The sequence below is a fragment of the Anneissia japonica genome, unplaced genomic scaffold (genome assembly GCF_011630105.1).
Source record: "Anneissia japonica isolate Jap-2015-1 unplaced genomic scaffold, ASM1163010v1 scaffold18376_len32693_cov92, whole genome shotgun sequence".
Classification (NCBI taxonomy): domain Eukaryota; kingdom Metazoa; phylum Echinodermata; class Crinoidea; order Comatulida; family Comatulidae; genus Anneissia; species Anneissia japonica.
Window position 1 is genome coordinate 22092 of NW_022738250.1, and position 10603 is coordinate 32694.

Consider the following 10603-nt stretch of genomic DNA (forward strand, 5'->3'; position numbering starts at 1 on the left):
TTTTTTACTGCAATATGCATAATACTGTATATGAATTAAAGATTATTTTTTTAATAAAATTGATGTTAAAATAATAAAATGATAAAACAAAATTATCAAAGGGTGGGTCATCTAAGATTCTTCCTGCGGCTGGGTTTGTCTGGGTTGTAATCCCATATGGTAGATTAATTAACACCTACTCAAGGATCGACCACGTTGATAACCTTTAGAGGCTTCATCATCAGCAAATGTCGGTCCACTACTGGACAAATGTTTACGCCAAATCAATCTTTTTCTCTTGCTGTTGTTGCAAGATGTGTATAAGAGACAGAGTTTGTAATGATCTTTCTCTCATCTTGTGTTGAAACAAATTTTCATTCAAATCTTAGACCATATTTCTGAATTTATGATTAGTAACCAATTAAATGATGCATAGAGCCAAGACATTCTTAAGGGGCATGAATGGCTGTATAGAACAAACATGTAATGAATGAGTTGCTTGCAGATATGAGAAGTAGGAAGCAAAACACTCACGTTACAATCTTTGATCTCTGTTTTTGGCTCTGTTCGAAACGATTTCATATACTTCACAATGGAGCAAAACAGAATTCCACAATTACTCATGTATGGTCACTTTAGTGTTTTTTTAACATGTTGTTGTACGGAGATATCAAACTTGCTTATTTTGTGCTCAAACTTTTTAAAACTATATACAGTGCATAAACTTTTAGACTGAAAATTGGTTCAGTTATTTTTAAATACTGTATGTTATATATCAAGAGTCTAGTTATTGTGAGGTGTAAAAATCACCATTTAGGGGCTAGGCTAAAGTGGAAATTATACATTTACATTTAGACTCAAAAGTTGTATGTGTATTCAAAAATGTTTTACTTTGTGAACATACACTTTCAGTTAAAAAATGTTCTGAAACATGGCATACTACAGACTTCCTGTGAAGGACAAACAGTACAGTACCTGTCTCTTATACACATCTAGATGTGTATAAGAGACAGATTTTACACTGGGGCAGAAGGCCCCTCTCTGTTGTGAACATTAGACATTTGTTACCTTATTGGGAAGTTCTGGCGCTAAAAATATTAAGGAAAAACAGAGGGTGCTGCCAACACCAGCATGTGAGAATAATCTGCGATAATAAATAATGATACCCTAAGTCATGCAAAATTGATACCGTAACTTTAGAAGAAATATTAATACCAGATCACTTGGCATTTTATCCACACCTATAAAGCTAGGTCATCTTCTTTACAGAATCACGACTTTAAAGAAAGTTTGATGCCTACTGAAAATTTCAAAGAATTTTTTCCCTCTTTGCTGCAGATAAGATAAGATATTATTTACAATTTTCATAATAAATAATAACAATCGGTTTAATTTTTATTAAATCCCCTTTTCATTGTGTATAAATACATACGTTATATTAAAAATATCCATCTTTGACGTGACACATTCATTATTCTATAGTTATATTTACAGTAGGTCCTACGTGCCTATGCTTATATTTGTAAGAATTTGACATGTTATAACATGTTTCCATTTATTTAGTGCCTTGTCTTTATTAGATTTTGCTACTTTTTTTTAAATGCAAGATCGTTGATAAATATAGGAAATATACCTCTAGCCTTTTCAACATTGGTGTTTGCTATTAAATTGAAAAGACTGCTATTATGTATATTTCTTTTATTTTGTTCTTTTACCCATGATTAAGTTATATCAAACGAAAAAACTTCATTATGGTTAATACAAGATGTAATTTTGTTTACAGATAACAAAAAATGGCATAATCTCTTATAATATATTGGAACCCCTATTAAAGGAAGGATGTACTGGGTTCTTTATAGTGCACATGAGCCATTGCGTACACTGGGCCTACGGTTTATAGTCCTCATCCGACCGAGAAAACTTGTTCTACCACCACCAGAACTATAGGCGAGCGTGCCGTTGTTCGAACCAGCGCCGATATTATGGCTATAACTTGCGGCGCCCCCGCTAACCACTCGGCCATTTGACTCACCATGATGTAGACATAGGGCCTACTTCTTTTTCATTTTATTATAATAATTTTATTCGATACATCAGGGCTCAATTAATTACAGCGGGTATATTTTGAAGATTAGAAGATATCTTGGACAATCAAATTATTGTTTTAAATGATGTTTTTTCACCTGTATTAAACCAGATTTTACCCAATTTTGAAAGTCAAATGCCACTGTAAATTAATCAGGGCATTACCCCACAAATAATTTTCTTTTATTTCTACTGGCGACACTGAATGTTGTTGTTCTATATACATAGTTTTATAACGCAATTTCAATATTTTTTTTATATATTTTAGGTAACATTTTAGTATAATATTGTTGCCTATAATACAATCACGTTTTAAAATAAAGTTAAAGTTAAAGTTCTTTAAATGTTTTACTATTACACCAACTTTTTATTAACACCACTTTTCACTTTTGCCAACATAAATGCCCAGGATTTTAAATAGTTCCTGTGTCCAACCAAAAGGTTTACCCTTTCGTGACTGCCATTTACCGAGCTATATTGCTATTTATTTTGCTTCTTTCAGTTTCATATCTGTTACCTATATTAAAATCATTAATAAATATTAAAGCCCTTGATATACCTTTTTGATCTGCAACAAATAATATGGTATCGTCAGCAGGTTGTAATATTCATGCTTCTCGTACGTTACTACTCCGATTTCCTTTGGAAAACTAATACAGTACCCTGCCTTATATGATTCATTACATCTAATAGCTGTGGCCATTATCTCTCTGTAACAATGAAAAGCAATGCAAAGGGCATCCCTGTCTGATTCCTTTTGAAATTTCCAAACTTTTAGACACCCAACTTTTATTAATTACATTAGGTGTATTTGTCTGTATCCATTTTAATAAAAAATGTTTCACCAAAATTAAGATAGTGAAGTGTGTATAACATGAAATTTCTTTCATATTGTCGAAAGCTTTTTCAAATTCTAATATAGACACATCCTTACCTGTTGTTTTCGGGTATCATAGAGATTTTCGACTTGTCGGATGTTGAATTGCCTTGCCTTTAATATACCCTTTTTGGTCGTTCTTAACAATCGATTTTATTACTCTTTGCATTTTTTTTGCGAGTACATGAGCAGGAATTTTATATTAACATTTAACATTATAATAATTAAGTTATGTGGAGTGGGGATGAATAGCCTGGTGGTTAAGATGCTTGACTTCCAATCCCATGGTCATGGGTTCAAAAATTACATTGTATAATCTCATTAACAGGATTTCAATAAGAATTAGAATAAAATGTGGTCAAAATTTAACATCAAAAGATAAAAATTGCAATTAAAAAATCAATAATTTCGAATAAAAAGCCAAAAGTTGTCAATAGGAGAACATAAAAAATGTACATTAAATTAGATAATTTACATTCAATTAGAATAAAATGAAGAAAAAATTCAACAATTAAAATTGCAATAAGACGAAAACAAGAAGTGTAAAGTGACAAAAGTTGACGAGGTTTGGTGATAATTACTTATTTTATAGGCATCAAGCTACTGTAATATTACTTTATAATTGTTATAATAATTTTTGAAAATTCGAGATTGCTTTTTCACGATCACAATGAATTATTCATCACGATGTGTATCCCTGTTATGGTTATTCCCCGACAAAACCTTCTCTTTTCCCCCGACGGAAAACCTTACCTTTTGAAATGGTACCTTAATAGTGGCCGTGTCAGGAAGTCGAAATATTGGGTGCCCAGACAAAGATTTGCACAGATGGTGTCCACCCACTTCGGCTCCAACGTGGTTGGGGCTAGCTGAGGAAAGCCGATTATTAGGAAAAAATTCTGATTAATTTGAATAACTTAATGTTTTTATAATTTTGAAAAATATAAGAGGTTGCCGACTGGGCCCCGTCACTGTTCAATATACAACATTTTATATAGCTTATCATTTTGTTTTACAAATGACTAATTCGTAATGTCTAGCTTCGATCCATAAGGAGTGCCTATACCTCTATGGGGTGCCATACGCAGCAAAAGTCCATGTTAAAATCAAAATGTAATTGCAAAATTCAATGTCTGATTTATAAAAACGTAGGCGTAAATTTCTCAAAATGTAGATCTAGTTTCCCAAAATGAAGTTCTAATTTTTGAAAACGTAGTTCAAATTTTCCAAAATGTAGTTCTAATTTCTTTAAATTGTAATTCAAATTCAAAACGTAGGTCTGAATTAATCAAACGCCCTCTCCAAACTCTATTCCAAAACGTAACTCCAAATCTATTCCAAAACGTAAATAAAAAAACCAGGCTGGTTTGAAATGCATTTGACAACAACACTAGAAATGGACTTTTGCTGCTTATGGCACTAGACTTGCGAAATGTAAAGCAAAACTAATCAGCCAAGCATGACGTGGGTCTGTTCCATTAATGATGGGGGAATCAGTTTTCGCCGCAGTCCAAAGCCGTGAACAACGCTTCCCAGTATGGAACGCCATCGCTGCCTTCGGTAACAGCTTACCATTCGGCGCATTTACATTCGGCCCTTTTACCATTACGTTCGGTTCTTTTACCATTACGTTCGGCTCTTTTACCATTCAGCGCATTTACATTCGGCCCTTTTACCATTACGTTCGGCTCTTTTACCATTCGGCGCATTTTCATTCGGCACTTTTACCATTACGTTCGGCTCTTTTACCATTCGGCGCATTTTCATTCGGCCCTTTTACCATTCGGCGCATTTACATTCAGCCCTTTTACCATTCGGCGCATTTACAAATATTTCAACGGCTGTGGGAATGAGCCTATAAGAACTAGAAGAAGTAGGCCTAGGTCTAGAGCCTACGGCAGAATTATGGCAGTTTCATTAGGCAGAATCATGCAATTTTAAAGTTAAATATTTCATTTTAGAAGTAATACCAATGGATTGTACATAAAAATAGGATTAAAATGAGGGGTCAACCATTCCTATGGGATAAGCCAAAGCGGAGTTACGGTTTTTTGAACATTATTCATTTCGACCAAAATGAGGACATTTTTCCAATACAAAATCTGTGACTGTTGTGTGTAAATATAGGGTATAGGCATTAATGTATTGTAATTATTGTAGTTTATTGTATAGTGCAATATATCATAATATATTGAGGCTTGGACCCCAAAGAATTAAAAATCTATAAAACCATCACTTGATAACAGAACGCGGAAGGCATTACGCGTGTTATGCATCACGGAACTTTGCTAATTGTATATTCAAAATGGCCACCAGTTTCCTCAAATTTCACTTTAAACAGTTAAATGTTAAGAATTTTTTAAAAATAAGTAATAATATCATGTGTTGTAAGTATTTTTGCATGTTTTCAGATCTCTAGGAATGATTCTATGCCAAATTCACCTGCCTATTTCAAGAATACTTTCATTAAAATGGCTGTCTCTTTTCAATATGTCCGCCAAAACAAAAATCTTGGATAAATAAACAGACTTGAACATCGGTGTTTCTCCAGCAGCAATGGTACCATGCTACTTCCAGGATGTTGTGCATTAATGAACATTGGTATTGTAATTATATATTCAAAATGGCCAACAACTTCTGATGTTATAGTGTGTCTATATTTTTTTTTGTACAAAAAAAAACAAAAACTAAAGAGTATTATGTAATTTACAGCATCATGATTTTTGTAACAAAACACAGCAGCTGCCTAATTAAAAATAAAAAAACAATTGTATGACTGCTAGTCCAAGGAACATTTAATTAGAAAATTATGATGCTGCAAAAACATGAAGTACAATTCACACTCAATAAACTTGGACAAACATGGAACTGAACATAATAGTGATGCATTTATTGAATAGAACCATAGAAACTGTTTATTAACAATTACTGCATTATACATTAATTACAAATATATTAAATTATTTTTCATTCATTTAATTATTTACATTATATTACTTTATTTACAATATATTATATTCTTCCCTGTCAGCTGCACACAAATGTCACATACTGCTTGGTTGGTAAGTGTAGTGCGGTTCAGCTCAAAAATGGTCAAGTAGACGTCTGAAGTTCTTGATCCGCCTTCCTGATGGGAAAGATAGATGGTGTTAATATAAAAGAAATTAATGTAAATAAAATATTAAAATGTTGAATACAATATAAAATATAAGGAAATATAAAACTTTTATAACATAAAATACGAATCACAGCATCTAATACATAATACTGGTAATTAAATTTAAGAAATTCAATTTACCATAAACAAAAAATAACAACCCTATTTTATATTGGAACAGTCCAAACCTGTATCACATTAATGCCTAACTGGTCGATACTATTTTGTAATATGGTAAAAACAATTCCTTAATATAAAATAAGTTGATTATTATCTCGAGGTATTAAAGCTGGGACCATTGCTTTCAGGGTGAATGCTTCACCACCTTGCCATGGTGGGGGTGGGGGGCAGATTCCATAATTACAGTGTGTAGTACGTCTATGTGAATTGTGAACTACTACCTAATTTACAATGTACTACTGAAAGGTTTCTCAAGAGAAGGTGAATAGCTGCAAATACAATAAGACTTTGCTTTATTATTACAAATATTTCTTTTAGAATTAAGTACATTCTTCAGATACATTATACTTACATGAATGTCATTAGGAGTATGACTATGAGTGAGGTCTGGATCATACAATGTATCACTTTCTTCAACCTGAAAAAAAAAAAAACACAGAAAAAAATGACAGTTCATGTGGGAAATCTCTTACCTATACAGTCAAGTGTGTTTAACCTTGTTCCAGAAACATTGGATGACAATTTTTTCTTTTTTCGAAAATGGAGAATTATTTTTTCTAAATTAATTATTATTATAGTTCAAACATTAGTTAATAAATCGAGTCAGCTGCGAATAGTTGTGATCATTATTACATAAGTTATACAAAGATATAGTCAGTGACAGCAAAAATGCTCGTTTTACCTGTTCTCAGGTGGTATGGATACTGTTGATGGAGGACTAGGTCTAATAAAATAGAAGTGATCAGTAAAAATATTTAATAAACAATTTTAAAATAACGCTTAATGATTAAAGATACTACTTTTTTCTTTAAACAAGCCAAATCAAACAAATCTACTGTATTAGGCCTAATGTTAGAAAGGACATGGATTTCTATTGTTGGTTTGGGTTAAATCCGAGCACTAGGAAATCAGAATCTGTTCTTACAATAACAATGCAATACTGAGACTTTATTTAATATGAATTCAAATATATTTTCTGGGAAGGAAATATTATTTGGGGAGATTTTCACAAAATAATACTTTATATATATATTTTTTAAACCAAGTCCCTTTCAGGGCTCCGTAGAGACTCAATATTAACAAATAATTATGTATAGATTGAAGTATGAATATTTATATCAATCATATTGATTTCATTCATTCATGTCATTTATAAATGTCAAAAATACAAAATAGAAAATATATTTCATTGTTACCTGCTACTTGCACAGCTTGCCAAATGTTTCTTTAAAACACAGAATGAAATGTTATTTTGGCATTTAGGACACTTCTGTGTCAATCCAGAGTCCTCATCAGTTTCCTAAAAGAGTAAACAATTAAAAATGATGTATTAATAATCATTTATAAACTGTCATTTATATTTTATCTATTAGAACTTTCTTAAGGATGTGTTTCAAATTCACACAAAAATTGAGCGCCTTTGAATATTATTTAATGGATACTTGCGCTATATAGGTGAATTTGACTGATTGATTGATTGATTGATAACTGATCATATTATGCCTCTTTACCCTTTCTGAATCCATGTTTAGTGCATGTTGAATTGGTCGTATATAGACTCTACATTGACCTGATTTTTCTTTTATATTCAGGGGTGAATATGCCCCCCAATTGGGGTAAGCTTTCTTCCACTCCCAAAGCATATTATTATCTCAAAACCCCCAGCATCCCTCAGCTTGGGAAAGTTAGCATATAGTACTTCCTGGAATTCATCCGGATTTATACTGTTATGTACTGTTATGTTATTTTCACCTGTTATGTTTTTTTCACCAAGCCCAGCTTCTGCTAGGTTGTTGCTTTTGCCAACATTTTGGTGTTATCATTGTCGATGGATCTGACAGGCAAACTATCTTCCGAGTCCATGGCCTCTTCGAGTGCTTTCCTTTTTTTTGGTGTAGGGGCTGTGTCTGGCTGGCATAAATCTAGACAAAATGGATCCTATAAAATACAGAACAGGTAAAAAAAACATTGAAGTAAACTTAAGGTGAATTAGGAGCACATTTCAGATCATCTGTAATAGTGGCCTACCTAGAAAAAAAAATGTGTGATATTTAAGGTCTGATGTAAGATAGTCTAGAAACCAAAATTGACGCCAGATCAACGAGACTTGAAAGCTATATGGATATACTGTAATACTACTGGCATACCAGCCCTTACTCAGGTTAATTCTAGAGAAAAGTTGAAATACTATACTATAATAATTGTGGGTTTAAACATATGTTGTCTCAATTCAGGCAATGTATAATTTGGGAAATTCAGGAGACAGTTCAGTGACCTTTCATAATAGTAATAAACAGGTATGTATTCGGGAAAATAAATAAAATGAAATATTAAATTTAAATTCTTACATAAAATATATACATATGAAAGTCACTTTATGATAGATACAATACACATGTACAAATAGGCCTACCTGTTTGTCTACAACTTATCATTAGGCCGACCAGCCCTCCATAAACTAACTTTAGAATACCGCACTTTCGGCGGTAAAGAACAATTAAAACCTCATAAAAAAGGCAACTAATCCATTTACTTATAATTGAATCCAAGGACACCAGTGTTAAACACTCAGTACTTATCCTTGATAATGTGTTAATCCAATTAATATAGTGAGATAACGTAACGTTAGTTTATCAAGGGCGGGTTGAGCTAATGATTCTTAGTCGGTGCCTATCACCAATTGTTGTCACACTCAAATTTTCAAGTTGGGCATCTGACAGCGTGGAGATTTTGTCACTGGCAATCTGAAAAGAATAACACGGAGAATAAGTCTCTGACACATACAATACAGCACCCCTACATACAAACACAAGTTGGCTTTTACAAAGAGTTCAAGAGAATAAAAAAAAAAGCAACTTCAATTTAAATTTTTAAGAAGTCACTTAAAAAATACATTTTTGGCCATTTATTAGAAGTCATTTGTGTTTGGTTGTAAAATAATTAATAACCTGTCATGTAACGTCCTGCCATAGGCCTATAGGCTACGCCTGCTAACCATCAATTAGTCCAGGCCGTGGCCCACGCCTGTGACCTAGGCCCTAGGCCTAGTTTATATTTATCAAGTAAACAAAATTGGGGAGTCGTGATGCTTAATTATAAAATCTAGGGCAATGTCAGAAACATAATTAAGGTCAGTGATATGACAAGGCCTAGGCCCTGATGTTTCATTTCATTTATTTCGTCAAACAGAAAACAAAACATACAGAAATAACAGTACCATATTACCAAAAATCAGAGACAGGATAAACCAAAAGCAAACTAAATTGCTACAGAATATTCTCGGCCCCACCCCTAACTAGGCCTAACCCCACCCCCTAAACCATATAGTAATATTAGGCCCCTATGGCCAAGAAGCCCTAGTACCCCACATGCATGCCTCGTCAGTTGTCATCTCTTCGGCAGTGAAAACCGGCCAGACAGGACCCTTGGCCTTATCATTTGATAAATCATTAGGCCTAGCCTCTAGCTAGGCCTATAGGCCTACTATTATTATTTCTGTATTATTGTTATTATTAATATAAAAATAATAATACCTTCTCCCTTTCGAAATTCTCCAGAAGATGCATTAAATGAAGTTAATTAAGTACATCTTTAATAGGCCTAGGCCTAGTAGGCCTAAGCACCATTAATCTTTTGCGCCATAGTGGATGGTACGGCGTTGCGACCATGCGACTAAACTTGTATAGGCTCATTCCCACAGCCGCCCAAATTTTTCATTTGACCGAATGTCAAAGGTTATATTTTATTTATAATTGCGCCGAATGCCAATACTACGCCGAATGTAAATGCGCCGAATGGTAAAAGAGCCGAACGTAATGGTAAAAGAGCCGAATGTAAATGCGCCGAATGGTGAAAGGGCCGAATGAAAATGCGCCGAATGGTAAAAGAGCCGAACGTAATGGTAAAAGGGCCGAATGAATGCGCCGAATGGTAAAAGAGCTGAACGTAATATGCACCGAATGGTGAAAGAGCCGAACGTAGTGGTAAAAGGGCCGAATGTTAATGCGCCGAATGGTAAAAAAGCCGAACGTAATGGTAAAAGGGCCGAATGAAAATGCGCCGAATGGTAAGCTGTTACCGAAGGCAGCGATGGCGTTCCATATCCCAGTGCGTCTTCTTAATGGTCAGGGTACCGCGATCACGAGCCCTATGCTTGGCATTATAGGTTAGGCTTATGTGGGCTGGGAGTTGCAACAAAGTCTTGGTTTACATTGTACCAAGGTCAATATTAACGATCGCATTTATTTTTCATTGAAAATTAAAAAAAACTTTAAAAAAATATATAATATAAACTATAATACCGTAGTTTCATTCAATGGGGCCCC

General features: G+C 33.7%; 2 protein-coding genes across 3 annotated transcripts in view; one reads left to right on the forward strand and one right to left on the reverse strand.

Annotated features, from left to right (window-relative positions):
* Nucleotides 1-1461, forward strand: part of LOC117117512 — a 22697-nt gene extending 21236 nt beyond the window's left edge. Inside the window, exon 5 of the mRNA XM_033261817.1 lies at nt 1249-1461. Coding sequence (XP_033117708.1) covers nt 1249-1326 — 78 coding nt within the window. The 3' untranslated portion in view covers nt 1327-1461. The remainder of the gene's footprint in view (nt 1-1248) is intronic.
* A 4367-nt stretch (nt 1462-5828) lies between these two features.
* Nucleotides 5829-9932, reverse strand: LOC117117513. Of its 2 annotated transcripts, XR_004446912.1 has the most exons (5): nt 9812-9932; nt 8812-9022; nt 7475-7578; nt 6631-6696; nt 5829-6068 (listed from the first exon to the last, which is right to left on the reverse strand). XR_004446912.1 is itself a non-coding variant. In XM_033261818.1 (4 exons), the coding sequence occupies exons 1-4, from the start codon at nt 7919-7921 to the stop codon at nt 6035-6037; spliced, it is 336 nt and encodes a 111-aa protein (XP_033117709.1). In that variant the 5' UTR covers nt 7922-7971; the 3' UTR covers nt 5829-6034. The 2 variants fall into 2 exon arrangements, 1 of the variants encoding a protein (XP_033117709.1); XM_033261818.1 differs by lacking the exons at nt 8812-9022; nt 9812-9932 and adding an exon at nt 7790-7971.
* Nucleotides 9933-10603: the final 671 nt, after the last annotated feature.

What these genes read in the sequence shown, in the direction of transcription:
- LOC117117513 (XM_033261818.1), bottom strand. Translation starts at nt 7,921, where the DNA reads ATGCTTTGGGAGTGGAAGAAAGCTTACCCCAATTGGGGGGCATATTCA. An exon ending in TAAACATGGATTCAGAAAGG is followed by an intron (nt 7,579 to 7,789) that starts GTAAAGAGGCAT and finishes TTACTCTTTTAG; the next exon opens with GAAACTGATGAGGACTCTGG. An exon ending in ATACTCCTAATGACATTCAT is followed by an intron (nt 6,069 to 6,630) that starts GTAAGTATAATG and finishes CTTTCCCATCAG; the next exon opens with GAAGGCGGATCAAGAACTTC.